Below are 26,686 nucleotides of genomic sequence, written 5' to 3' on the forward strand. Positions count from 1 at the left end.
AGGCGAAAAAGAAAACGAAGATGAAGACGAAGACGAAGACGAATATGCTAACGAGCCGCCGGCGAGTCTGCTCGTTGAGGCGCCGAGGGAATCTATCTGACGATTGCTGATCAGATGAAAGGCGTACTTGTCGGCACCGGCACCGGCCCGAGCAACGGGCTCAGCGGACTCGCCGCTGTGGGATGGCGCGGAGTGTGGGACGCACACTGCCGCCGCCTTGTATCCGACGCGTTCTTCAACAGCACCTGATGGCTCGCCAGGCGGGGCCTGAGTTTTCGGAAGCAGCGTTTGGTTTCATGGGTTAACTGGGGAAGGGTTTACTTATGAGGGAACTAGAGATCCATGCACGGTTGGCTTGTTTATGTTTTGTCGAGGCGTTCTGGTGGGGTGCAGCGGGAAAGACTGGCCGGCCGGGATGAGGGATCATTCTGCAGGAGAGCAACGAAACCTCTGGAGAGATAGGGGCGCTGCGGGAGGCCATGGGGAGAACCTAAGATTTCTCTTTCTCCTTCTGGTGGAATCGGTTCAAGAGAGCTGGCATGGGAAGCGAGACAAGTGATAGAACAACAGAGCGCTTTGCAGTATGTATTTCCCAAAGCAACAAGCTAGCCATCAGCCTTCTCAGCATGATCGGAGTGAATCTGCTGGACCATCCTGAAATGAGGACGGGCAACAAGTGGACGCTTCTCGTCCACTTGTTTGCAGCTGTTATAGACCAGTCATCAACCTGAGCCCTGGGCGAGTTGACGGTCATGACCTGCCCAGGCATACCCAAAACCTGGATGCACTTCTTTTTGCCCTTTTTGAGAAATACACGGGCCATCATGTCATTAAACATAGATATACAAAAACATCCCCCCTAGCCTCTTTACCCCGGGCCCCCCCGGCTGGCCTTACTCGGCCACCCACACTGCAGCCATGCCCATGCCGGTACCGACGCACATGGAGGTCACGCCGACCTTCTTGCCCGTCCTCCTCAGCTCGTACAGCAGGGTCGACACCTGCCGCGCGCCGGTGCAGCCCAGCGGGTGGCCGAAGGCGATGGCGCCGCCCTTGGGGTTGATCTTCTCGGGGGGCAGGCCCAGCTCGTTGGCGCACCACAGGCACTGGCTGGCGAAGGCCTCGTTGATCTCGAAGATGTCGACGTCGTCCTTGGTGATGCCGGTGAGCTCGAACACCTTGGGGATGGCCTTCCAGGGCCCGATGCCCATCAGCAGCGGCGGCACGCCGACGACGGAGGCGGCGACGAACTTGCCCAGCACGGGCTGGCCCAGGCGCTCGGCGGTGGAGCGCTTCATCATGAGCACGGCGGCGGCGCCGTCGCTGACCTGGCTGGCGTTGCCGGCGTGGATGCTGCCGTCCTTGGCGAAGGCGGGGCGGATCTTGCCGAGCGACTCGGCCGTCACGCCGTCGCGGATGCCGTCGTCGCGGTCGACCACGATCTCCTTGGTCTCGCCCGACTTGGGGTCCTCGAACTTGACCTTGAGCGGCAGGATCTCCTCCTTGAACAGGCCGGCGGCCTGCGCCTTGGCGGCCTTCTGGAACGAGGCGGCGGCGAAGGCGTCCTGGCTGGCGCGCGTGATGTTGCGGTCCTTGGCCATCTGCTCCGAGAGCACGCCCATGGGCACCTTGCAATTGGCGGCCTGCGGGTGGCTCTCGAGCAGGTCCGAGAACTCGGTGACGGCGGCGGGCCCGTACTGCAGCGACATGCTCTCGACGCCGGCGCCGATGCCGACCTCGATCATGCCGGCGCGGATCTGGTTCGCGATGTCGACGCAGGCCTGCAGGCCCGACGAGCACTGCCGGTTGAGCGTGCGCACGGCCGTCGACTCGGGGAAGCCGGCGACCAGCGCGGCGGCGCGCATCTCGGTGGCGCCGCCGCCGGGGGCCAGCACAGTGCCGACGACGATATCCTCGACGAGCGCCGGGTCAATCTTGGACCGGTCGATGATGCCCTTCAGGGCGCCGGCCATGAGGTCGGCCGCATGCGTGTCCTTGAAGCCGCCCTTGCCGCCCTTGGTGATGGCTGTCCGGAGAGCTACCGTGACGACGATCTGGGAGAGAGAGAAAAGAGAGGAAGGTCAGCGGACTGATTGACTGGGCAATACTCTCGGTCGAAACCTGCCCCGTAAGACCTACATCGTCAGGGTGTTTCTCCAGAAGCTTGGCCCTGCCGCCTGCGATGGCGCCGCCGGAGAGCTGGTTTCCCAGCTGCGAAAGCCTGTCGAGTGCTGGAGAGAATTGACTGTCAGCAATTGACGGATACAGAACGGGATCTCGTTGCTCGAAAATAGCGTAGCCCACGATTGCGCCGAGAGAAAGAGAGAATCCTACATACCGCCCATCGTGGGAATTTCTTGTATGGGGCAATGCGATGTACAAAACAAAGTCAACGAGGAAGAAAGGAGTCAGGAAGGAGACAAAGTCTGGCAGCAGTTGAGATGGTCCGAGAAATGGGGATCGAAACGAACTCTCCGGGCCGTTTATAAACGGAACGACACGATTCCACACCCGGTTGCGATTACCTCGGAGCGGCGGCTCTTGGATCCATGCATGCTGCCTCTGACCCAACGAGTCGCGTTGAACCCGCCGGCGGCGGCGGCCTGCCAGGTGATGTCAGAAAGGGCCGAGGCATTGCCGCATGTGGCTTAGCGCCGGTTATGGCACTGTCTGCACTGGCTGCAGCGTTTCACATGCCCGTCTTAGCAGGCATGGCCGCCTGCCTACGCAGTCCCACGAATAGTAATCCTCAATCGCCGTTTCATGGTTTTCCTTCCCTCTTTGCATGACATACTGTGGTACAGTGAATATGATATCGGATTTTCGTCCTGGAACCCCCGCATGCGAACATGCGTTGTCCGGAGCCCTGGGACTTACAAATCGAGTGAATCAGGGGCCGTGGAGTCTCTTGCCACCGACCCGTGGAAACTGCCCGGGCGTTTAACTAAACGGGCCCGGGCACCCTGGGGCACCCCGCTTAGCAACGGCTTGAAATAGGGAGGGCTCTGGATTCATGGTACAAGTTGGCGGCTCTGCAAGTCTGCTTGCATGCGGAATCTGGCTGTTCGCAACGCAGACCAACCTGAAATTTCTTGGACTGGATGCTAACTACGGAATAATCAAGTGAGATATCCAACGGAATGCAGGAACCAGCCCGGCCAAGCCAAAGCCGACCCCCAGTTCACCAAGCATAATCCGTACTACACAACACAAGACCGCTCACTTTTTGTGAAATGCCTTGACCTTCTCGACCTCGTCATAGCTGCCCATGAAAAGGCCCGACTTGTCGTGGATATGCTCGGGCACGACCTCCAGCATCCGCCTCATGTTGCTGTCGACAGCTTGGCCACCGGCTAGACACAGCAGGGCATTGGTGTTAGTGTTAAGCTAAACTGCGGGATGGAAACCAGAGGGGGGGAAAGGTGGTTCAAGCTCTCACCATTCTCAAACACCATGGCCATGGGCGCGCACTCGTACAGGATGCGCAGCTTGCCCTTGGGGCTCTTCTTGTCGGCCGGGTAGGCAAAGATGCCGCCGTACAGCAGGGTGCGGTAGGCGTCGGCGACCATGCTGCCGATGTAGCGGGCGCTGTACGGCTTGCCGCCCTCGGGGGCCTCCTTGAGCGAGTTGAAGTAGGCCTTGACGTGGTCCTCCCAGTAGAGCGAGTTGCCCTCGTTGACCGAGTAGATGGCCCGGCTGCGGGGCAGCCGCATGTTGGGGTGCGTCAGGATGAACTCGCCCAGGCCCGTGTCGAGCGTGAAGCCGTTGACGCTGCCGCCCTTCATGGTGATGACCAGCTGCGCGGACGCGCCGTACATGGTGAAGCCCGCGGCCACCAGCTCCGTGCCGGGCTTGAGGATGTCCTCCTTGGTGCCCCGCGACCCCTCGGCCAGCTTGTGGATGCCGAAGATGGTGCCCACCGACACGCCCGCGTCCAGGTTGGAGCTGCCGTCGATCGGGTCGCACGCCACCGCGTACCGCGCGTGCGCGCTGTCCCGGAAGAAGATGATGTCCTCCTCCTCCTCCGACACGAGCAGCGCGCACTTCCCGCTCGACCGCATCGCCTCGATGAACAGGTCGTTCGAGATGACGTCCAGCTTCTTCTGCTCGTCGCCCGTCGTGTTGGACGAGCCCGCCAGCCCGGTCAGGTTGACGAGCGTCGCCCGCCGGATGTAGTAGGCGATCGACTTGAACGAGAACTGGAGCGCATGGCAGAGAAGGCTGGACAGCGCGGCGTGTCAGCGCGGGTAGGTTCCCTCCCCAATTGGATTTGGGAAATGAAGGGGTTTGGGGGGGCATGACATACGTGAAGTCTCCCGTGGCCTCCTTGTGCTTTACTTGCTCCTCGGTGAGGAACCGTGTGAGGGTGACGATGTGGGTGTTAACCTTCTCCGTCTCGGCCTCGCCGGTCCCGTTTACTGCTACCATTGTGGCGTTGGGTGTATGGACGTGTGTCGAATTCTCCTCCTATCCGTTGGATATGTTCGGTGGCTCTCGAATCAGAGAGGACAGAGCTTCGGTTTCCGGAGTCTTGCAGGGCTAGCTAGCAACCGGTACGCACCGGACGGCGTAGTAAATACCAAGTAAAGCGGCGGTTGTTTGAATCAAAGAGGAAGGAGGATGGCATGCACGGGAACCCAGAAGGAAGACCCAAGATAAACCAGATGGATGTCGTCAAGTGGGGAACGAAGGATCAAGTCACAGCCGAAGGAGGAGGAACCAAAGCTCGAGACAATGGGATCAACCGAACTTATCTGCCTCTCACAGCTCAGGACAGGGCAGTAGGAGTGTCCGTTACCCGGGCGGCACCGATGTACTGCAGTGTAAGTATTCCGTACACCCGTACCGTCCAGACATCTTGTGTTGCAATCGGCAGACAGCCTGCCCTGCGTTAGTTAGCGAGTGGGAATCTTCCGTCCATACAAGACCCGACCCTCTTGCTCCCGCAAGTGCCTGGGTGCGAAGTCACCAGCAAGTACTTCTGCGGTCCGCTTCTCGGGTTACTTCTGCCCGCGGGAGAGCTCCCCTCCTCGGCCGGCGTCGGCAGACGCACGGCTAATGGAGGCGTCTGGCGGGGAGGTGCGGGGCGGGTTTAGTGTCTGACATCAGAACCTCCATCTCCAATCTCCAATTCGCGGCAGGAAGGAAACAGACAGACAGCAAACCGAGACTTCACATTGCCGCCGCCAGCGACTTGTCTCTTTGCATATCCCGTTCGCCTTCATCAACTTCATCTCTGGAGATGCATGTGTGCTCCCCGCAGACACCAGCGATAGCATCTCCGGGCAAGAGGACTTGTCCAGAGGTGCGGATACACAGTAGAACGTGAACCCCCCGGCCCCCAGATCCCGAAAGAGGATTTCCCGGGATGTTTTGCGCTTTGTCCCGGCAAGGGACCCGCAGGCCTGCACCCGGCATTTCTTGGCCTTCGAAGTCCAGCCCCAGCCACGCGGCCCCAGCTGGGGAAATGCACGAATCGGCCGTCTTCGCGGTCCATTCGCCCATCGCCCTTTGTCCACAGCCCAAGGCAGATGACATGATCACCTGGGTCAAGCCTCGCGTTCCTGACTGGCATCCTCCGTCCTGGGGTCATTGCTTCGACTGGTTTCACAATACACTAGTCACTGGCTGGCCTCGTGACTTTCGACCTTTTTTTTCCCCACGGGGTAAAAACTCTGGCCAGTCCTGGAATTGGGGTTGCGGTTGGGGTTGACTAACATCAGTGTCAAGTGGACAGTGAAAGCCTCGTATTAGTTAAACCCTAACCCTGTAGAAGTGACGTCATGAGAGTTGAGAGCTTGTCAACATGAGCGTATCAACTCTTGTTGGAATTCCAGCGGCCCGGCCGTCATGGGAGAAGGTGTCGTGCAAGCGGATGAACTGAGAGGAAGCGTACGTGAAGCGTGCGTGCACCAGGATCAGGGCAGCTTGCATCGCAGTGTTTGCAGTTGGAGAAATCACAACAGTAGTGAGGAGAGGGACTTGCTCACCCGGCCCGAGAGCCCGGCTGGGCTGGCGAGGCTGAGTGTGAGAAGACAAGCCAGGCGAACGAGAAGATGGTTGAAAAGATGAGCATGGCGTGAGAAGTGATGGCGTGAGTTGAAGCAAGTTCTTGTTGTTCCTGTGGTGAGGGACCAAGGTTGGGCAGAAGAGGAGAAGCCGAGAAGGCACTCTGGGGTGGCCGGCTTCATAGCTTGCTGCGCGCTCTTCCTCGAGCTCCTGGTCTGAATGGCTTCATCCTTCTTACCTCGATGGTCAACGATGGGTGAAGATCACAACCTATCCGCCTGTTCTAGCCCGCATGTGTGACTCTGGACGGCACGTAAGAGTCTGTGATCAAGTCCGAGCCGTTCACCTGCGCGTCCGAGACTGCACGTAACTCGCAAGCTCCGCGATCCCGTAAGCAGAGGTGACAGCAAGGTGATATCAAGCCGTCACCGGAGAAAAATCATATCGACCTAAATATACTCCGGATCTATGCCAGGGCCTCTATGCATGAGCGTTTTCTCAACAGTATGGCTCTATCCATTCCCACAATGCTCTTTATTGCCGCTCTCATGAGAGGATTAGCCTGAAATCCGTCTCCTGCTGGTACCCGATATCCAGCCGATGGCGCTTCTGCAACCGCCCACCGCCTGCCGTCCACTCCCGCGGGCCGCGGTAGCGCAGCAAATTGGGCAGCACAATGGACCGGTCGTTCCCCTTAAACGAATACCCGTCGCCGGTCTCCATCAGCGCGGGGACGGCCGGCCTGGTCCAGTAGCCGCTGCCGGAGGGCGGCGGCGCCCTCCAGTCGGGGAAGCCGAAGTTGGGGTCCACGACGACGGCGCGCTCGGGCGCGTAGCTGTCGGGCGTCTGCTCGAGGCAGGCCTCGACGACGGCGCCCGAGACGCCGACGTAGAAGTGGGGCGACACGTCGGACGCCCGCGCGAGCGACCAGACGGCGGTGGTCCGGCGGTAGAAGTCGACCCACTGCGAGAGGAAGAACTTGGCGTTCGGCCGGTGGTAGAGCTCCGCCGAGAGCGCGTGCCAGTGGCAGGGCAGGCCCCGCACGTGGTCGCAACGCGCGCGGCCCTGGGCTGCGGTGCTGGGCGGTTTCAGAAAGGGCTGGTGCGGTTTTGGAAACGGGCTGCCGCCGTAGCATGGGAGTCCCGCCGTGTGGTGGTAGCTCCTGGGCCACCGGAAGTCGAACACCTCGATGGCGAGCCCGGTGCCTCCCGCGACGAAGCGTTCGGTGCCGTACGCCATGAGCGTTTCCGTGTTGGACCCCGGATCTACGTTGTTCTGGTAGACGGCGTCGAATGCCGAGGGGGTCCGAAGGTCCTGAAGTCTTTGCGTGAATCGCGTTAACTCAGGGGAACACATCCCCGGCCGGCATGTTGGGCTCCACATACCGTATGGTACCGTCTCTCCAGGCGCTGAGAAGCAAGCTCGTGCCTCGCCGGGCGCCTGGATGGAGATAGACGGGTTCCAGTGAGTTCGGGGCGATTGTCCGGTCATAACTGATGTTGAACTCCCTCGCCACTCGCTCGCTCTTCGCAGCTGCATGGAGGGACCAGCCAGCGGGGCTCAGAGACAGGTAGCGAAGGGGATCTTTGGAGCACACAAGTGCAAGGGCTATCGATGCACCCTGCTCCATCCACCTGGCGCGGCCCAGTTTCGCCGAGCTAGATGTCAACGCATCGTCCTTCAAGTCGTAGATCGTCACAGGGGCTGTGTCCATGGGGTCCCCTTCCGGCAGTTCGTAGATCCGGACGCTGGATTCCGCTGCAGCGGCGAGCAGCCTGCTGCCGCCAGTGTCGAGGACATCGAGTGAATTGATCGTCTCCCGAGCGGATGCTCGGTGCGAGTCAAAATCTGGATTGGCGGCCGCTCCAAACTGAGCGATGCACTCGCCGAAGCGGGCCGGGTCAGCCGAGAGAAGAGAGAGCTGGCCGTTGTACCGTCCCGTGATCAATGCTAATCCCCCGCCGTACGCGACGATCTTGATGGTCTTGATGTCGTCATAACCGGCGCGGAGGCCGAGATCCTCGCCGTCGAGCCGATGCCACGAGGTCTGCGAAGCCCGGCCGGGTCCTCGGCGCTGCCGGTACCGGGCGACGACGTCTTCCCCGGCTCCCCATACCACAAGCTCCTGCTGGCTGGCCGGGTCGAAGTGGGCATCAATAACCGACATGAAGTCCCCACTGCGCGCCGCCCGCATGGGATGAGGGATGATGGCCTGGAACTGCAGCGACCGTCTATCCCAGCACCGGCTCTGCCACGTCATAGACTCGGCCACCTGCTGCCAGGAGAGGTGGCCGGTGGCCGGAGCTGGGGCTGAAAGAGACGGAAATCGGTTCCTGACGAAGATGCGCCAGCCATCGCGCTGGACCAGGTGGTGCAGCCTCCGGCAAGTCCGGCTCAGCGCGCTTACGGACCGGGCGCTGTCCAAGTAAACAAGGACGAGGAAGAGGATGTCGTCGGGCAGGCTTGTGAGTAAATGTGTCATCCTATGTGTTGGGTGTTTTGTTGCGTTGATCTATCATGCACACTGACTGTTGTGGTATAATGATGAGGCTGCGTATTATTATGTTCCACTGGTCCTGGTATTGGCTGTTTGATACAGCGGGACGGTCCGTTTTCTTCAGGCGTGCTAACCGCCAATGGCAGCAAGGTGGCGCTGAAAAAAACACGCAGGTCGTTGCCTGGTTGGCATCCAGATGGTTACCGTATACACTCAAGCTCTCCTTTACCCCGCAACGCCAACCGTCGACCTCAATCAGCGTTGGACCTGGGATGCCGGCATGGACGCTCCGCTCCAGTCTCTTCACAGATTTGTAGCGCTAAAGAGATCAGAAATGATTGCTAGCAACGGCTGGGCAAGCGCGGCGGCCGCTGCAATCTTCGTGTTTCTTTCTTATCGGTACCTCGTCTATCCTGCCCTGCTTTCGCCCCTCTCCCGGATCCCCAGTGCGCATTGGTCCGCACCCTTCTCTCGCCTCTGGATTCTATGGATCCGCTTCGCACGCCGGGAGAACAGGACGCTCCTCAGTGCTCACCGCCGGCTTGGGCCTGTCGTGCGCGTTGGCCCTTATGAGCTGAGCATCAATGACACTGACAGCGTCCGCACTGTCTACCAGGGCGGCTTTGAGAAGCCCGCTTGGTACTCGGTGTTTGACAACTATGGGTACGGCGCCAGGCCCGAACCCGGACTGCATGCTTGGCATTCTGCTCACACGCACCGCGTCTAAAGCGTCCCCTGCATGTTCTCGGCCCGTCCCGCAGCTGAGCATTCTGCACGCAAGCGGCTAATATCCCGCGTGTACTCCAAATCGTACATCCAATCGTGCGCCGCCGCATCGGCCCAGGGCCGGGCGATTCTCTATGAAAGACTGCTACCAATCCTGAAGGATTCGGTGGCCGAAGCCGAGGCGCCCCATGGGATTGACGTCTTCTCCATCTTCATGGCGGCAACCATGGATTTCATCGCGTCGTACATCTTTGGCCTCGGCAATGGTACCGACTTCTTGGGCGACAAGGCATACCGGGAGCATTTTCTTGAGCTGTACAGGGCCCGTAACGATTACGGGTACTACGATCAGGAAATGCCCCGGCTCACCCGGTTCTGCCGGAGGATCGGCATCCCGTTGTGTCCGAGATGGGTGGATGGCGCTAATCAGGAGTTGGGGGCCTGGTGTCGGGGCCTTTGTGACAAGATGGAGCAGCTCCGGCACGCTGGAGTTCGGCCTATCCCAGGTACCCCTGATGAACCAGTTGTCTGGAGCGCGGTGGCGGATGGCTTGGCAAACGAGCAAGCGAAAAACGGGCGGGCCTCCGTCCTGTACTCCACCGCGCTCTCTAATGTCCAGCTATCTGTTGCTTCCGAGCTCTTCGACCACGTGCTGGCCGGCCAGGAGACCGCCGGCTTGGCCCTGACCTACCTGACATGGCGGCTGTCCCAGTCGCTAGATCTGCAGAACCGGCTCCGAGCAGAGCTCCTTACCCTTCGTCCCAACATGCAACTGGCTAGAGATGGGACACCATCGATGCCGGATCTCAAGCAACTGGACAGTCTTCCGCTGCTTCATGCCGTCCTCATGGAGACCCTCCGCCTTCACGCACCGATACCGGGGCCCCAACCCCGGCAAACTCCGGAGGCGGGCTGCCATATCGGCTCCTACCACGTGCCCGGCGGTGTCAGGATAGCCGCCCTGGCGTATACACTGCACCGCGACGAATCTATCTTCCCGGAGCCGGAGAAATGGGACCCTGATCGGTGGCTGCCCTCCCGTACTGACCCAGAGGACCTGAGGCGGCGGAACCAGCAGTTCTGGGCCTTCAGCTCCGGGGGCAGGATGTGCATTGGATCTAATTTCGCCATGCACGGTGAGGCCGAGTCCGGTTTCGCTCTTGAATATAGATGGCTGACGACGCTGCTCCAGAGATGAAGCTGATCATTACTGCCATTTACTCGAACTACACGAGCCACATTGTCGACGACGAAGGCCTGGAGGCCCAGTCGGATGGCTACACTGGCAGACCCGGCAGAGAGCGCTTGTTCCTCCGTTTTGAGAATGTGGTCTGAGTGCTCGTCAGCACGAACGTTCTAGACCGGAAGACGTCCCTGGAGTCCTTATCGACCGGGGAACTCAACGGAGCAGTGGTGGGACACGTACAACACATACCACGTGCCGTCGCTAGCTTGTGGGACTGGCGTCTCTCAAACACCGACGCCGACAACACGAACTAGTGTACACGACTCCGTATGCAATGCATAGTGTAAGGGTACAGTTCCAGATCGTCTCCACCCCGTGGCCCACCACCAAAATGTCGATGACGTTTCTTCCTCAATTCGAGGAGCACATGCCAGGCAAAGATCTTTGCCTCAATAGCCCCGCGATGCCAAGCCGGCGCCACGTTCTCGGCTGCATTAGCGCCAAAGCTTGTTTGGCAAGGGTCTGAAGGTCTGAAGCCAGTCGGCTGACCTCGGTAGCCCTCGTGCGCAGTCGCAGCCAATCAAGGAGAAGCAATCCGCATCGCTTCCTGCAAGGCAGAGACAGCTACTTGCCTAAAACGGCAGGAGGATCCAGTATGGAATCGGGCACTTTCGCGGCGACCAACTGCCACGCTCTGCCTCTGCCATGCAGCTGGCTGCACCTCCGCTGCAACGAAGTTGGCCCGATTGTCGGGCTCACCGAGGGAGCAGAGTGTGTTGCATCCACTCCACTCTGCACACTACAGTGGTACGGAGATCCCGAGTGGTGTCAAAACAAAGGATCCTGAGCGAACACCCCGCAGAACTGAAGTTCCCCCACGCCTCAACTTTCCCTGATATGGAGGCCGTAAACTGAAAAACTTTTTCTCTTCCAAACCTGTATATATCTCCCCAACTGTGACGTGAGACTGTGACGCCCACCAGCTTGCCTGGTCCTGCAAGTAATCCATCGGCTCACACACTCGCAGGGTCGTGACGTCTTGGGTTTACCTTTTCTTCTCCCCCCGCAACGCATCCGCATCTGCATGCGCCTAGCCTAACTGCGGCACACGCGCAGGAATAGCGCGAAGATTCACCGTCGCTACTCGGAGCGTATTCTCATCTTTTGTTTGAGTCCCAGTCTCTGCAGGGTGGGGGCTTTAAATTCCATATAAGCTCTTCCCTCCCGCGCTCTGGTCCTCCCTTCGTGTACATTCCGCGTACCGAACATACACCAACCTGCTTCTCGAGTCGACACACATTCACTCCATCTCTCGATCCGCGGATGCGACCCGACATCCTGACTCAAACACATCGCTCCATTGCAGCCATGTTCGGTTTCGGCAAACAAGACCCCGCTGCCGCCGTCGACCAGACGGCCGACCAACCAGCCCGCGAACAAAAGCCGTTCCGGAAGGCCATCCTGCCCGTCATCGCTTGCGGTGCGGGCTTGTTCTCGGATGGCTATATCAACAATGTGCGTTGCCCGGTCTCTCTTTCATTCTCTGTCTCACGTTCCCGGGGCCACCGCCGTGGCAACCGTGTCGAGTCGCGCTGGTCGTTGATGTCTCGCGCGATGATTGCGGCTTGTTTGCGTTGACACTGACGATCTGGGCTCTTAGGTCATCGGCTCAGTCATGACCCTGCTCGCCCTCGAGTACGGCGATGTCTGGAGCAACTCGAACGCCAAGCAGTACCTCGGCGACATTGCGTTCGTCGGCACGGTTGTTGGACAGCTTGCGTTCGGATTACTGTGCGTTAGTCCCTCTCGACTCAAGCTTGTTCCTTCTTCATGGCGCAAACCTGCACATGAGAGGAATGTCGGCTTTGCTAACTCATGGCCGGCTTCGTAGGTCTGACAAGTGGTCGCGGATGAACTCACTCATCACGTCGACGGTTATTTTACTCATCTTCACCGCGCTCTGCGCCGGTTCCTATTACCACGGCGATGCCGTCGGCATGTTCAACATCTTGACCGCGTGGCGCTTCTTTGTACGTCGACTCCCACTTCGCCTGCTATGCCGTCTATGGTGCCCGCAGATCTCTAACCTACTTCTTCTAGGTGGGCATCGGCATCGGAGGCGAGTATCCGGCTGGCAGCGTCAGCGCCGCCGAATCGACAAGCGAACTCAAGTCCGGCACAAGGAACATGTGGTTCATCATGTTCACGAACACGATGATTGACTGGGTCGGTTACTGCCGCGTCACACACCGCCGCCGACGCTCAGCTGACACATTTGAAAACAGGGCTTCGTCATTGGCGCTTTCGTGCCGTACGTCGTCGCAGCGGCCTGCCATAACGACCATCTCAGCACGATCTGGCGCACCAGTCTCGGCATCGGCGCCGTCTTCCCCGCCTTGCTCCTGATCATGCGTTTCTTCGTGAAGGAGCCTGAGGATTACCAGAAGAACTCGATGAGGCACGCCAAGACGCCCTACCTCCTGGTCCTCCGGTTCTACGGCTTCCGGCTCTTCATCGTCAGCCTGATTTGGTTCCTCTACGATGTAAGTCTGCCTGCCTGCCTCCGAGGGCGTGCGAGTCCATCCAGTAGCTGACCAGCGCGCCGCAGTTCTCGTCGTACTCGTTCGGCATTTACTCGTCGCCGATCCTGGCCAACATCTTCGACTCGGACACGGCGGCCCTCACCACGGTCTTCGGCTGGAACACGGTCATCAACCTGTTCTACATCCCGGGCACCATGCTCGGCGCGCCGCTGTCCGACTGGCTCGGCCCGCGCTACGCCCTGGCCGGCGGCGTCACGCTCCAGGCGATCGTCGGCTTCATCATGGCCGGCTGCTACGCCCGGCTGGCGCAGCCGAGCATGGTGGGCGCCTTCGCCGTGGTCTACGGCATCTTCCTCTCCCTCGGCGAGCTCGGCCCCGGCAACAACATCGGCCTGCTCGCCGCCAAGACGAGCGCGACCGGCGTGCGCGGCCAGTACTACGGCATCGCCGCCGCCATCGGCAAGATCGGCGCCTTCGTCGGCACCTGGGTCTTCCCCCACATCGTCGCCGCCGGAGGCGACTCGGCCACGCTGTCGGCCCAGTACCCCTTCTGGGTGTCCAGCAGCCTGTGCGTGCTCAGCGCCGCCCTCGTCCTCTTTGGCCTGCCCCACATCGGCCAGGACACCATCGCGCTCGAGGACGCCCGCTTCCGCCAGTTCCTCGAGAGCCACGGCTACGACACCCGGCAGCTGGGCATGAAGAAGGGGGAGAGCTTCTCGTCGCTGGAGAAGGGTGGTAGTGCTGTTGCCGCGGGGGAGAAGGCAATTGCTTGACCCCCGAGAGTTTTTGAATTATTGTCGATTCGGAGCGTATAGTTAGGCATCGGCACCTCGGCGTGCCACTAACTGAGAAGTGTAAATGATATCAATCATCAGTCTTGCAAATGGTGTGGCTTGTCTGCCTTGTGACTTGGTTCCAACTCGAGAGAAACACAAGAAGTTGTGTCGCGTTACCCAGGAACAACATCCCGCATCATCCGATCGTGACGTCACGACCTAGTCCACTACCTATGTTTGTTTACCCGTCCGGGCTCACCCTTTCGCCACAAAATCATCTTTCTGTTCTAATGTACACCTACCAAGTAAATAAATAGATAGCACTCAAATCATGCGCTTCTATGGAGCCACACAGACTCCTCTATCTACAGTACCATTGAATCCTCAATCCAGCTCCAACCCCTCCAACGCCTCGTTTACAAACGCCTCTTCCTCTCCGCGCTCTGTCCGACGCGCGTTTAATGGCCCCTTCCCTTCCCCACGCCCAGCATCTGATGCCCCTTCTCCCCGCAAGCTTCCCTCCGCGGCTTGATCAGCGCGGTTCGCCACCTCCTCCCCGCCCACGCTGGCCTCGTCCCCATCCTCGCTGCCCGCACCACCGCCCTCGCTCTCCGTCTCGGGCGGCGTCTCCATCCCCGGCCGCCGGCAGGCCGACCGACCGCCGCCGCCCAGATGCAGGTTGAGGTCCAGGTTCCGCCTCAGCATGCACATCTCGACGGCGATGCCCGGCCCGAACGCGCAGCCGACGACGTACTCGCGCGGCGGCCCGCCGCCGGGCGCCAGCGCGTCCATGTCCTTGGCGCGCAGGCGGTCCAGCACGCTGAGGATCGTGGCCGAGCTGCTGTTGCCGTGGCGGATGTACGTGTCGTAGCTGGCGCGCATGTGCTCGGGCGTGAGCCCCAGGGCCTGCTCGGCGCCCGACAGGATGGTCGCGCCGCCCGGATGCATGGCCCAGTCGAAGTCCGGGGCGGAGCGGTAGGATGCGGGGAGCGGGGGCAGGGAGGACAGGAGCGAGGCGAAGACCGGGGAGAGCACGGCTTGTGTCAGGGCGGGCACGCGCGGGGAGAGGACGACTTTCCAGCCTAGCGGGTCGACGTTGAAGCCGAGATCGGATTCGGTGGCCGGGATGGTGCGGTGCTGCCAGCCGAGGAGGGTGTAGATCGGTGGTGGCGGGGGCGGGGCGGTTGGGTCGGGGAAGGGGATGTCGTTGGAGAGCAGCAGGGCGCCGGCGCAGTCGCTGAAGAGGACGACGCCGATGCGGGTTTCTTGGAGGGCGTGGATGCTCTCGAGCTCGCTCCGGACCAGGGTGGTGCTGATTTCGAGGGCGACGACGAGGATGCGCGCCGGTTTTCGGCGCATGGTGTGCCCCAGACAGAGGTTGGCTGCCGTGCGGAGCGCGGCGAGGCCGCCGCTGCAGCCCACGCCGTGGAGGAGGACCTTTTCCGTGTTGTCGTTCAACCCCAGCTCTTTCGCGACAAAGTGGTCGTACCCCGGGTTCGCCGAGTCTGTACATGTTGTCGAGACCATGTGCGTCACCTGCTCAGCGTCGACATGCGCCTCGGTCAGCGCTTTTCGGGCGGCACTGACGGCTAACGGAACGCCGTAGGTCATGAAAGCGTTGTGGATGTCGGCAATCGAGGGAGGATTCGGCTGGTTCACGAGTGGGTGATCGGGCGTGCCTATTGAGGAGCGCTGGTCGATGCCCGTGTATCGGTTGATGGACAGAACCTTCTGCATGCTGTGCACGCGAACGGTAAGTCTCACACTCGCGATAGAGCCTGAGGAGGGGGGTATAACCCAACTCACGCTGGCGAGTCTGGATAGAAGCGCTTGCTCAGCACATCCAGCGACTTCGGCTCGAGCGCATGGGGAGGGTACTCGGCACCCAGCCCCAGAATGGAGAGGCCCAGGTCCTCGAATTCTGCCGCTGCCGCCATAGCTGCGGATTGCCGAGGGTGATACCGACGGGGCAACAACAGTGCGAGTCGATTCACGTTTTTTACGCCCGCAGCGCTGCTTTGGCTACCACGCCCAAATTCCAAATTGCTTTTGCTGGGCACCGAGGGGAGTCCGGCGGATCAGGTAGCTTCGAGCGGCGTCCACGTCAACAGACGGTCCGGAAGTTCAAGGGGAAATAGTCGACACCTCGATTGCGGCGGTCACGGCTCTTGGTTCCAAAACGATCGGGAAGAGGACAGAGTGGAGGCTGGCGGTCGTTGGTTGTGGTGGTTGGGGGTTGGTTGTTGGCTTACTGGAAACGGCAGGCAGGGGTGGATTGATGTTTGAGCTTTGCGTGCCAGAAGCAGGGCAGGCAGGCACGAGACACCTCGACCTGGAATCGGCGCCATTTAACAACACGGTGCCGGGGAATCGGCACTCGTTGATAAAGGTAATTGACCCCCCAGCGGCAGCGTGCAGACTGAAACAAGCTGGAAGCGACCCAAGCAACCAAAGCAGGAAAAAACCGAGCCGCTAATGCGCGGTCGTTCTGTGTGCCGTCATCACCTCAAGTTATCTGAGCCACATTGAGAACTGCAAGTCCGCAGTCTGCAGCATCTTCGCGTTGCGATCCGAGGAGCCCGCCATCGACAAGAATCGGATGTCAGCCGCAGTGCGCTGCGCTTGACATGCAGGGTTCACGTCATGTTCGTTCTGGCCCTCGGGCGTTGGAGCTGAGGCTACGCTCATGCATCCGAGACAGTGGGATCGACAGGGTAGACGTTAAAGAGGTCCCGCCAAGACTAATTTCGGCCAATTGTCGGCAATGTTTTTACAGCGTCAGTACCCCGCCAAGACCGCCAAGCGGTTTGCACTATCCCCAAGGGTTAGTTCGCCGGGGGTGCAGGGGGCGGCGACAGCCCCCCGCTGGTTAGGGTGAGGGTTATAGTTAGGGTAAGGGTCAAGGTTAGGGTACGGGTTAACTTCGTTTTCTTTTTTTTCGATTTGGTTGAGGTTTCGCGAAGCTGTTGCTACGAGTCTTTGCAATTCTCGTTGTTGATGTTGCTCGAAGTCGTCGTGGCCCCGCTTACCCCGTGGCGATTGTAAATACTTGTAAGCGGCAGTCTCCGAAATTAGTCTTGGCGGGACCTCTTTAACGTCTACCCTTTAACGACGACCATGGACAGGCAAGAAGGGGAAGGGGCCCAACAAATCACAAACGTCACAGAATCGCCCTAAACCAAATGCCCTTGCATCCATGGTTTGACGGGGGAATTTTTGGGTAGGACGGACAGGGGCTTGCCATTGGCCAGTCCCCGACCCGTGCTTGGCGGCGAACGGTTCCGGAGTGGGACCAGCCGCCGATACCGAGGCCCGAGACGGAAGGAGGTGGCTCCACCTTGCCGGCCCGCTGCCGGACGGGTGAGGGGAGACACCTGTACCTCCGTACTCCGTAGTCTGTTAGTCCATATTGTAGAAAACTCAACTCTTCGGGGTCCTGTCTGTCACACTCCATTATATCCCTAGGTCAGTAGTAGAGGCTAAGCAGCCAGCCGACTCCTTCTCCGCGTATCTGAACGGAAGCAGCCCCCGGGGTGGTTGGGGGATTGATTCCCACACTCATAGTAGCCTTGGACGTCCTTCTGCTGCTCACCATCGCGTCATCAAAAAGAACTGTGTTCGGAGAGCCTGAAAATACCCGGATCACCTGTTACTGCCAAGCCCGGCATTCCACATCCCTCCAACGAACGACGGACAGAATACATACATAGGTAGAGAGAAGAAGCACTAAAAAGAGGTATCAACAATGTCGGCCAGCGATCCCACCGCAATTCCGCAGCAACGAGGACGTCCCGCAATCGCTTTTCTGCGTTGTCGGCCGCCACGTCCAAGTTCTGCCCTCCCACCCTTCATCCTCACGCGGTCTTCTTCCACTGCAGATACACGCCGATCAAGCTGCTCACGGTGCCAGCAAGACCAACGATGCCGTCGTCGAAAGCGACCCAGTTGAGCGCCGACGCGGGGATCGTCAGATCGCAAAGGTCCGAAGTCAGCTGCAGCCGGCTGGCCGTCCTCTCCCTGCGCAGCAAACATTGAGCGGTCAGCCAAGCCCCCCTTCCTCCCCCCAGATCACAATTCGCGGGGGAGATAGCAGAAACAAACAAAACAAAACTCACATGGCGATCCTCTTGCTCTCCAGCACGCCCTCGCCCTCCTTGCGATCGACGGCGGCCTCGCGCAGGCGCAGCTGGCGCAGCGTGTACAGCTGGCCGAGCACGCTGAAGACGAGGCCGACGGCCCAGCAGCGGTAGGCCAGCTCCTGCAGGCGGCGCGCGCGGGGGTTCTTGCTGACGCCGAGCGCGTCGGGCAGGGTGGCCAGGTCGAGGGTGAGGTAGCCGGCGTAGCCGAGCTGGCGGCCGAGGGCGGCGTAGCGCAGCACGGGGTCCGCGGTGCCGGCGGTGTGCGCGTCTGCCGCGACCGCCGCCGCCTTGAAGTGCTCGACGTTCTTGCCCGCGCGCAGCACCTTGCGCACGAGCGCGAACTTGCGCTTGATCTCCTCCCACGGCTGGATCGCCGCCTGCGGCCGGTTCGTCCGCAGCAGGTACCAGGCGAAGAAGCGGGCGAAGTACTGCAGCGTGCGCAGCAGCTTGTCGCGCCCGACCGTCGTCGCCGTGTACTTGAGGTAGTGCGACACCGCCGGGTGGTAGACAAGTCCGTCGGCGACCATTGTGCCTCGCTCTGGTTTTTCTGGCTTGTTTTGGTGGGTTGGTGGTGTTACCGCAGATAAAGGTAACGGGGCGCCCGTTCGGCGGCTTCGGTTCGGTTATCGAGATCAGTTACGATAAATTTTAATTTCAGGGAGGTACCGAGTCATTGAGTCCGCTGAACTACAGGCGAGCGGCGGAAGCAGTTGAAGTCCGTTGGGATGCTGACAGGAAGTGGAGGCACACAGGGATGGATGGCGGGAACTGATGGGCTGGCGCGACGTTCGCGCACATGCCGAGGTTGCGCCTCTGCGTCGGATGCAGGCACTCGAGCCGTTGCTTGTTCAAGCCGAAGGCGAATGCGGGAAGCCAAGGAGCAAAGCGGGGCTTCTTTCGGCTCATCATCCAAGCCCCGAGGTGCCAGGAGCAATGGAGGGTTAGGGTTTATAGACCATGCGGAGGGTGAGCCCCTGAGAGGTTCGCTCACTATATGCACTCATTGCATCCCAAGTTTGAGAAATTCGAGAGTCCGAGAAGCCAGAAGCCAAGATTGCTGTGCTAGCAGAAAAACAAGCAGAGAAAAAGACAAGGCCTGCCCAGGTCTATAAACTCAAGAAAAAAAAATCACAGCTTTGGCGAAGGAGTCCACAGCCCCGTCGTCCGCCTCAGCGTCTCTTCGGCCTCCTTCTCGATCCTCGCCACCAGCTCCCGGCAGGTCGGGATGTCGTGGATCAGGCCGATGACCTGGCCGGCCGTCCAGACGCCGTACTCGGGGTCGCCGTTGACGAACACCTCGCGCCCGCGCTTGCCGCTGACGTAGGGCGCGATCTCGGCGAACTCGCCCGTCGGGCTCTCGCGCTCGACCTTGAGCGCCTGCTCGGTGATCCGGTTGCGGTACAGGCGGGTCGTGTTGCGCCAGCGCCGCAGCAGCAGCGTCGTGTCCGTCTCCTGTGCCTTGACGATCTGCTCCTTGATGTTGTGGTGGATCGGGCTTTCCACCGTGCAGAGGAAGCGCGTGCCCATGTTGATGCCGCACGCGCCCAGGCACAGCGCCGCCGCGAGGCCCTGCCCGTCGGCGAACCCGCCCGAGGCGATGAAGGGGACCTTGAGCGTCTGCCGCGCCCGGCTCAGGAGGATGAAGTTGGTGATGTCCGACTCGCCCACGTGGCTATTAATTTTGAGGATGTGAGTGTTGCGGCTTGTGGAGTAAACCTTGGCTCGACTCACCCTGCGCACTCAAACCCGTCGATGCTCAAGAAGTCAACGCCGAGCTTCACAGCAGACTGCGCGTGCCTGATGGTGGTGCACTTGTGCAGGACTATGCAGCCGGCCTTCTTGAGCTTGGCGATGATAGGCCCCGGCGAGTTGCCGGCCGTCTCGACGATCTTGATGCCCTCATCGATAGCGACCTGGGCGTAGGCGTCATAGTCAGGGGGTACCAGTGCCGGGAGCAAGGTTATGTTGATGCCGAATGGCTTGTTCGTCAACTTCTTGCACTTCCGGATCTCTTGGCGGAAACCCTCCGGCTCGGGCCTTATGTTCACCAGTGATGTCAGTCGCGCAGGACCTTGTCTCGGGAGGAAGGCCCGCTGTCTTGGAAGCGCGGATGGCTCCTGAGAGAGCCGCCGGCTGGGATGTAGTTACCAAATGAGTGATGTGATGATGCCCAGACCGCCCGCGTTGGACACAGCGCTCGCCAACTGGGCAGTTCCCACATGCTGTTGCGTTGTCAGTTTCGGCCGAGTGAGACCTGGGCGGATGCTGTGCGCGGACTTGCCTGCATGCCGCCTTGCACAACAGGGACTGCAAACCGTCGAATGAGACCAACGTCAGTTACATCCGTGAACGACATTCCGTCTCGTTCTGGCGACCGGTGCCCGGTGGCCAGCATCCGATGGTCTGGAGACCCGGGGTAACATACCTGCGATGCCGAGCCGGCGAGTAAGCTCCGTATCGAAGGGCATTTTTGCGGAGCGATGCGCAAGCTGAGCGATGGTGTCAACAATCAACAAGCGCGGCAGTCAAGTTACGACGGAACCCGACTTCATTCAACGAGAGACAGGCCGGGCCCGGAGGTTTCATACGGGCCATCGGCCAGGGCTGGTCTGACCATGTGCGGTCACACTGCTCGCAAGCCCCCCGGTTGCGTGGGGCTGGGTAGCCGAGGTAAGTTCAGGGAGACGACCCACACCGAGCTACACAGCAGCGTGTCAGTGTGATGGGTCGCCACCGCGCTTGTTAACGACCTGTGCGCTTTGTGGCTTGCGGAATGCAAGACAGACTCGGGAGGAACCCCACTCCCTGCATTGTCTTGCGGCAAGTGCATCTCGATCGCTCTCACTTGACCGTCGCCGCCGTGTCGAGTCCATCAAAACAATCCCGTCACTTTGTGGGGTCGAGATCTTGAGCAAGAGACATAGTAGTCCGCACTCTGGTGTCTCTCGCACGTCCTAATATCACAGCCAACTATCTCCGAGGGTCGGCCAGCCCGGGCTGTGCCGTTCACCTGCGGTTAATCCCCGACGACGCGTCTGGGTCTTTGACAAACGTTCGGCGCATTGCCATGCTTCGGAGGCCGATCGGAAGACAAAACGCGCATAGCAGGCATCCAGTGAACAGGCCGAACAGCCGCTGTGGCTTGCCATGGCAGGCTAGCTGAACGATCGCTGAGTAGCGTACTCCAGCTTAACCGCGCTGCGCAAATCGACGGCCAGACGAGCCCATTTTCGGGCTGCGATGCCTGGGCCATGTCCTAGCCTCTTGACTGGACAGCGCGGAGAGGTGAGTGAGGTCCGGGTGGTGGACAGTTACGGAGACAGATAGGCTACTTGTCTACCAAGACCCTTTGCGAGGTCCTTCTTTTCCCCCCAGCCAAAAGCCTGCCAAACCGACACGACGCAGATGGCTCAAGATGTGCCGGCCCATCCGTCCTCGGGGTGTACGGAGCGGCTCACGGCAGACGCCGCAACGATCTGAAACACCACGACGCCGAGACGTGGCAACGGCACTAGCCCGCTGCGCGGCTTCGCTGCCCTGAACCGGTACCCGCGCCATCAAGCCCAAAACGGAGATTTGCCCTCTCGACCGTTACACCCACTATGCCGGTCCGTAGGGCCATATCAACGGGCCGCGTGACACTGGTCCACACCCTGCATGCAGATCGATCGAGAGTAGGCCGTAATCGGGAGTGTGCAGAGTGGATATGGTAAACGCTTGCCCACGTTGGTCTTTCACCGCGGGGGGTCTGGGCACGAAGCGGCGATGCGTCCGGTCCCGTCCTACCACATGGCTGGGGAAATCCGAAAATGAGGCTAAAGAGAAGCTAACGGTAGACCCAAGCGAGGATACTTATCCCCAGAAGCTTGACCACTGTTGTTGTACGACGTTTGCCAATCATTCATTGTCTTGGCCGTCCTCAATGGTGCGGCGAGAGCTGTCGGTCTTCGCCAACTGTTGTGTTTGGCAGTGTGCTGTGGCGGACGTCCAACGTTGCTGCACAACATCCGGTAGTGCGCTCGGTAGTACTGTTGGAAGGTACGGAGGACCACAGTGGAGAATGAGTATTTAAGGCTACTGTTGGCTGGTTCGGGCAGTTGAGCAACCATCCAACCAACCCACCGCAAATTCAAGCCGTTTCAGCCGTCTTCTTCAGTACATCCTATCCGGGAGCCAACGTTAATCGCAACCGTCATTTGTGGAACCGTGCCGCCGAGACGCTCCCGGCGGGCCGGTACCGAGCGCGGCTCTCACCCTTCCGGGGGTCCCAAATAACTACCGGAATTCTCTCCGCAGATGCAGTCCGCTGGGCAAAAGGCGTCTCTCCGGCAACACAACACGCTTGTCGAAATTTGAAGGTCCGCGGCGTGGCGGCCTCGCTGTCGTTGTCAGACGGACAGTGGCAGCGTCAAATGCGTCCGGCGAAATGAAGCAAACATTCCATATCCAACCCGACGGGACCGATTGCTTTTAATTTGTGCCGCCGCCCGTCGTGATCTCCGTGGTGGACGGCACACGGACTGCGGGTCTTGTTGAACGCAGCGGGCCTACATCGCTGTCGAGCGCTGCGGCGCTCCGGTGCATCCGCGCCGATAACGAATTGACACGGCCACGTCGCGCATCCAGTGACCGCCACGGCAAGGTAAGCGTCTTGTCGCCGCCGCCCGATTCGTTCTGTTACTTTCCGATTCTGGCCTTCTGGATGTGTTCTGTCGTGTCCTGTGGCCTGCGGCTGCTCTCGATCTGGACGGCGGCGGTAATCTGACGTTGCACAGTATCCAACGGATGACTTCGATGGTTCGGAGTAGTATATTCCGTACTCCATTGGTATGAATCACAATGTGAGTTGCAGTGACAACTCAGACCTGCACTCGGCGTCCTTGGCACCCGATGAACTGGCATTTCTGATTTCAGCCCAGCGGGCACAGACCCGAGAGGACTCCTTCGTGGTTCGGGCCGGCAGCGCCAAGCAGATCGCTTTTGGGGAGTTGCTCAAGTGGGCTCGGGCACCCAAGCCTTTCCCCATGGCCGCCATGCGAGCTCACTGGTGTTGCATCCAGTTGCTTTTTGCTGCACCACCTGGCCTTGGGCTTCCGCCTCCGGCAGCGGGCGAAACAGAGCGCCCGGGCCTCCCGTACACTAAGTTGTCAATGCCCGGCAGCTGTCGCTCGGTATGTTACCGGGCTGGCATGCATTCACTCTCGCTTTGTCCATCGCTGGCACCGCGTTTTAGGCGTGCATGCAGACCCACAGTGCACAGTATCTGCAGCAGTTTTCCCCGTAATCTGTATGTAAGGTACCGTAATGAACTGATTATGGGTGTCGGGTGCTCCTCTTCGTGACCATGCACGTTAAACATTATGCACACACCATCAAGCGACTGATCCTTTCCCCCAGTCAAGCAGTGTCATGGCTTGCTCGAGTCCAATGGATCAGTGGCACCGGCATCGTGTCCGCCGGAGACTGGTGCCTTGGCACACCGGCCGTGGCAGATGGCCAAAAAGGAAAATTGGAAGAGAATTCCGTCAGTTCATTCCGTCAGTCCATCCACCGCCTTGGCTACCGAGAGAGAAAATGTAGCTGTTGCACCTGGACACGGCCGCCCACCAATCTCCACCGAGAATCGTGGTAGGTCCTGAAATACATGGCTATTTTGCCTTTCTCTCTCTCTCTCTCTCTATCTCTCTCCTGCTCCCCCAATCCCATCTGTGCTCCTAGGCCCGGGTTGCTTCCTGCTGCTGTCCTGTCTATCCGTCTGTCCCTGGCCGCGCTGCACTATTCCGTCTCTTGCTTCTCTGCTCGCTGTTACTGTTATCCTGCACCTTCGCGAGCAAACAAGTGAGGGAAACGGCACAGACCATCCGGTCAAGGGACATGCACGTTTATTAAGCCCGTCAGCTTTCTTCGAATCCCTTTCGGCCACATCAGCCTGTCTCTCAGACCTGTCGTCTGGCACCTAAGTGGCACCCTACCGCAGCGGACGGTTCCGAGGGTATAAAGACGATCGATCTCGGGTGGACAAGCAAGTTTACACTACACACACTCACTTGTTCTGCCATTCCCCTTACCGCCGACTATTTTGTCGTTATCTCTTGTCCACGACTCTATCTAGCCAAGAGGTCCTGCCGATCCCTGCCGATACCCATCACCTAGGATTCGAACCCACAGTCTTTGCCCTGCTACCTGCGAAATCGAATCCTCCTCAGAGGCCCGAGGAACGTGAATTCTCTTCACTGCGCCTTTACAAGTCACGCTCGAAGCCGCAATGGCATATCAAAGTTGGCAAGACAAGCTCGAGGGTAGGACATGCCTGCCTAAGACTACGCTCCTCAGCTCAGTCCAGTTAGCGGTCTCACTAACACGCTCGGTCCTGTCACGTCCTGCAGATGCCTGCCGTGAGTGGAACATCGCCGCCCCCGTCTTCCAGATCGTCTCGGACAGGCGAGGTAAATATAACCCCCTTCCTCCGCCCCGCCCCTTCCCCCTTACCCCTCTTACCTCTTTACCCTCTTCCACCCCTTTAACCTCCCTCCTCAACCATGACTTGATATTTTAAAACTCCTCGTCTTACCCACCAACCACAGGAGGCCGCACCGCCTGGTCCAGCATGGTGACCGTCAACGGCGCCGTGCACGCCGCCCGCTTCTGGTACGACGGCAAGAACCTCAACAACGCCAAGGAGGACGCCGCCGAGGTCGCCCTCGGCTGGCTCTACCAGTCGGCCTCTTCCTTCTCCGCGCTCTCGCCCGCTGCCTCTTCTCCCTCCTCCTCCTCCTCCTCCTCCTCCTCCTCCTCCTCCGCCGCCGCCTACGCCGCCTATGCCGGCGGCGGGTCCCGGTGCCGCTGGGTCGAGCGCCGCGAGCTCGCCTGCTGCTAGTCGTGGCGGGTGGTGAGGGCGAGGTGAGCGAGCGATGCCCGGCTTCGTCGTTTTCCGCGCATTGGCTTTGGCTTGGGTTGAGGAGGTGGATGGAGTTGGGTGGGTTGGTTGAGTTGGTTGGTTTGTTGGCGTGGGGGTGGTGAGAGGTTGAGGGAGACGCAGGGCGAGAAGGGGAGGAGTGGTGCGGTGAGATGAGATGAGATGAGATGAGATGACGCTCCGCGAGATGACGCTCGGTGATGGCTTTCTTGCTGTTATTGGGGCTTGTCTGTGTCTCTCGGGTGCGTCTCGTCTCTCGGCTCTTTCTTCTCTCCATGCCCGCCTAGCCTTCATGTTCACGGAGCCTTGGGAGTCTTCTTCTTCTTTTCCCTGCGCTGCTTCTTCCTCCTCTCTTCGCCTTTCCCTTTTCCTTTCTTCCTTTTTCCTTCTCTTTCTTTCCTCCTTTGTTGCGTTTCTTATGCTGATCTTGTCCTACCTTACGTGTACGATATTGATACCACTTTGTTGTCTCGGACTCGGTTTCTTTTGCTTCCTCTTCCCCCCTTTCCTCTTTCCTTTTCCCGCTTCCTTCGGAGTTGACGGAAATTGGGCATGCCACGCGGCGCATGGGGGAACTACTCACGGATGTCAATGGCTTCGGCGGGTGGACTTTGTTTCTTCTTTTTTGCTTGGTCGGCGGTCAATCAGTCAGTCAGTCAGTCAGCTGGTTGAGTGGTCATCGTTATCCCAATGGTCAACGGATTTCTGGCACCCCCCAGGGACAACCACTCCTTCCCCGGTGGTGATGTTGCGGCTCATGCATGGACAGTCAGGTGTGAGGCACCAGGGACGAGGGACCCGCAGGTCGACCGCTTGGGGCAGCGCTCTCGTTCTTGCTGGCGAGTTTGGAACGTCTGCCTGCTAGGTCTTCGGGACAACACAAGAGCGGTCTGCAGTTTGCTGGTCGAATGACCACCTGCCAGCGGGGCGTCGCCCGGTCAGGCGGACAGTCAAGGGGCGGCAGCAAGAAGCATTTTGGGGGGTTCGGATGGCAGACAAAAGTTTCTCATCCACGGTACCTCGTTATGCCGTGTATCTTGGGTGGGCATCAGTTGGGTCCAAGTGGGTTAGTTAGATTGGGCTGGATTGGATAGGTTCGGATTAAATTGGATTGGATCAACTGTTTTTGACTTTCTGGACAGTCCTTTCTTTCAGCGTTCGCTGGTTTTCTGCCCTGCGCCTGGGGATCGTGGGAATGCAATGGCAAGCTCTGATGAGGGACAGTTTTCCGATCCTGCGTCACTGGAATTTTTTTGACACTGCCGCTGTGCATCGGTGACCGGGATCGCTGATGGTGCCGGCGTTCATTGGGGGGGAGAAAAAAAAGCAAAGGTGGCGGACAATCCAAGACGGCTGATCATCACGCGAGCGTCTGTGGCGGGCGATCGGTTCATGCCGGGCAGCAGTCGTCACTCCAACACCTGCGCATGGGCTAGGATCTCACCGCCATCTTCTGTCCCCAATGCAGGAGGCCAAACACCAATGGGGCATTTCTCCTTCTTGATTTGCTCCTCCGGCTGCTGTAATTACCTTGTTATTGGCCGGGAATCTGGTCGTGCGTAGTGGTATATGGGAGATTTCCGGACGTATCCGTCTTGCGCGTGCTTCGATGGCCTTGTCACGAACCAAGGTTAGGAACCTGATGCAGAGAGAGCGCGGATCGTGGGAATGGGGCCAGCAAAGACAGCAGGCAGCCGCACCTGTTCCCGTGACCAGCGCCACTGGCACCGAGCCGGGGGGAACCCGCTCACTGGTGCAGTGGAGCGGTTCAGGCACCCATGCAATGCAGCGCAGCTCTGCAAAACTTGCGTGTAACCTACACGTGTAACGAGACAGCTCACCTTGTATTCCGTCCGGACGGGGTGTGCATGGGACGATAGTGGTGTATTCCGTA

General features: G+C 59.7%; 10 protein-coding genes across 10 annotated transcripts; 3 read left to right on the plus strand and 7 right to left on the minus strand.

Moving 5' to 3' along the window:
* Positions 1-738: 738 nt before the first annotated feature.
* Positions 739-2,576, minus strand: THITE_2110329 (uncharacterized protein). Its single transcript, XM_003650599.1, has 3 exons — positions 2,339-2,576; positions 2,140-2,231; positions 739-2,054 (listed from the first exon to the last, which is right to left on the minus strand). Exons 1-3 carry the CDS (start codon positions 2,343-2,345, stop codon positions 894-896), a joined length of 1,260 nt encoding a protein of 419 aa, XP_003650647.1. The 5' UTR covers positions 2,346-2,576; the 3' UTR covers positions 739-893.
* A 371-nt stretch (positions 2,577-2,947) lies between these two features.
* On the minus strand, positions 2,948-4,923 carry THITE_2110333 (uncharacterized protein). Its single transcript, XM_003650600.1, has 3 exons — positions 4,307-4,923; positions 3,440-4,221; positions 2,948-3,353 (listed from the first exon to the last, which is right to left on the minus strand). The coding sequence occupies exons 1-3, from the start codon at positions 4,426-4,428 to the stop codon at positions 3,220-3,222; spliced, it is 1,038 nt and encodes a 345-aa protein (XP_003650648.1). The 5' UTR covers positions 4,429-4,923; the 3' UTR covers positions 2,948-3,219.
* A 1,632-nt stretch (positions 4,924-6,555) lies between these two features.
* THITE_2037683 (uncharacterized protein) lies at positions 6,556-8,491 on the minus strand (the record flags this gene model as incomplete). The annotated part of the gene is made up of 2 exons (XM_003650601.1): positions 6,556-7,330; positions 7,395-8,491. 2 exons carry the CDS (start codon positions 8,489-8,491, stop codon positions 6,556-6,558), a joined length of 1,872 nt encoding a protein of 623 aa, XP_003650649.1.
* Positions 8,492-8,840: 349 nt separating this feature from the next.
* THITE_2040964 (uncharacterized protein) lies at positions 8,841-10,567 on the plus strand (the record flags this gene model as incomplete). The annotated part of the gene is made up of 3 exons (XM_003650602.1): positions 8,841-9,169; positions 9,236-10,368; positions 10,425-10,567. The coding sequence occupies 3 exons, from the start codon at positions 8,841-8,843 to the stop codon at positions 10,565-10,567; spliced, it is 1,605 nt and encodes a 534-aa protein (XP_003650650.1).
* A 961-nt stretch (positions 10,568-11,528) lies between these two features.
* Positions 11,529-13,848, plus strand: THITE_2110337 (uncharacterized protein). Its single transcript, XM_003650603.1, has 6 exons — positions 11,529-11,933; positions 12,079-12,209; positions 12,310-12,448; positions 12,519-12,644; positions 12,704-12,961; positions 13,027-13,848. Exons 1-6 carry the CDS (start codon positions 11,787-11,789, stop codon positions 13,732-13,734), a joined length of 1,509 nt encoding a protein of 502 aa, XP_003650651.1. The 5' UTR covers positions 11,529-11,786; the 3' UTR covers positions 13,735-13,848.
* A 1-nt stretch (position 13,849) lies between these two features.
* On the minus strand, positions 13,850-15,844 carry THITE_2110340 (uncharacterized protein). The gene is made up of 2 exons (XM_003650604.1): positions 15,544-15,844; positions 13,850-15,475 (listed from the first exon to the last, which is right to left on the minus strand). The coding sequence occupies exons 1-2, from the start codon at positions 15,672-15,674 to the stop codon at positions 14,122-14,124; spliced, it is 1,485 nt and encodes a 494-aa protein (XP_003650652.1). The 5' UTR covers positions 15,675-15,844; the 3' UTR covers positions 13,850-14,121.
* Positions 15,845-17,396: 1,552 nt separating this feature from the next.
* Positions 17,397-18,502, minus strand: THITE_2110343 (uncharacterized protein). Its single transcript, XM_003650605.1, has 2 exons — positions 17,853-18,502; positions 17,397-17,754 (listed from the first exon to the last, which is right to left on the minus strand). Exons 1-2 carry the CDS (start codon positions 18,401-18,403, stop codon positions 17,592-17,594), a joined length of 714 nt encoding a protein of 237 aa, XP_003650653.1. The 5' UTR covers positions 18,404-18,502; the 3' UTR covers positions 17,397-17,591.
* A 392-nt stretch (positions 18,503-18,894) lies between these two features.
* On the minus strand, positions 18,895-20,536 carry THITE_2110349 (uncharacterized protein). The gene is made up of 5 exons (XM_003650606.1): positions 20,302-20,536; positions 20,158-20,183; positions 20,025-20,098; positions 19,608-19,913; positions 18,895-19,548 (listed from the first exon to the last, which is right to left on the minus strand). The coding sequence occupies exons 1-5, from the start codon at positions 20,342-20,344 to the stop codon at positions 19,005-19,007; spliced, it is 993 nt and encodes a 330-aa protein (XP_003650654.1). The 5' UTR covers positions 20,345-20,536; the 3' UTR covers positions 18,895-19,004.
* Positions 20,537-23,656: 3,120 nt separating this feature from the next.
* On the plus strand, positions 23,657-24,647 carry THITE_62987 (uncharacterized protein; the record flags this gene model as incomplete). The annotated part of the gene is made up of 3 exons (XM_003650607.1): positions 23,657-24,175; positions 24,263-24,322; positions 24,461-24,647. Coding segments are annotated over exons 1-3 (279 nt in total), but the record flags the coding sequence as incomplete, so codon positions are not given.
* A 50-nt stretch (positions 24,648-24,697) lies between these two features.
* THITE_127646 (uncharacterized protein) lies at positions 24,698-25,579 on the minus strand (the record flags this gene model as incomplete). Its single annotated transcript, XM_003650608.1, has 1 exon — positions 24,698-25,579. A coding segment is annotated over exon 1 (388 nt), but the record flags the coding sequence as incomplete, so codon positions are not given.
* Between the last annotated feature and the right edge of the window lie 1,107 nt (positions 25,580-26,686).

This window comes from Thermothielavioides terrestris, chromosome 1 (assembly GCF_000226115.1).
Source record: "Thermothielavioides terrestris NRRL 8126 chromosome 1, complete sequence".
Classification (NCBI taxonomy): Eukaryota; Fungi; Ascomycota; class Sordariomycetes; order Sordariales; family Chaetomiaceae; genus Thermothielavioides; species Thermothielavioides terrestris.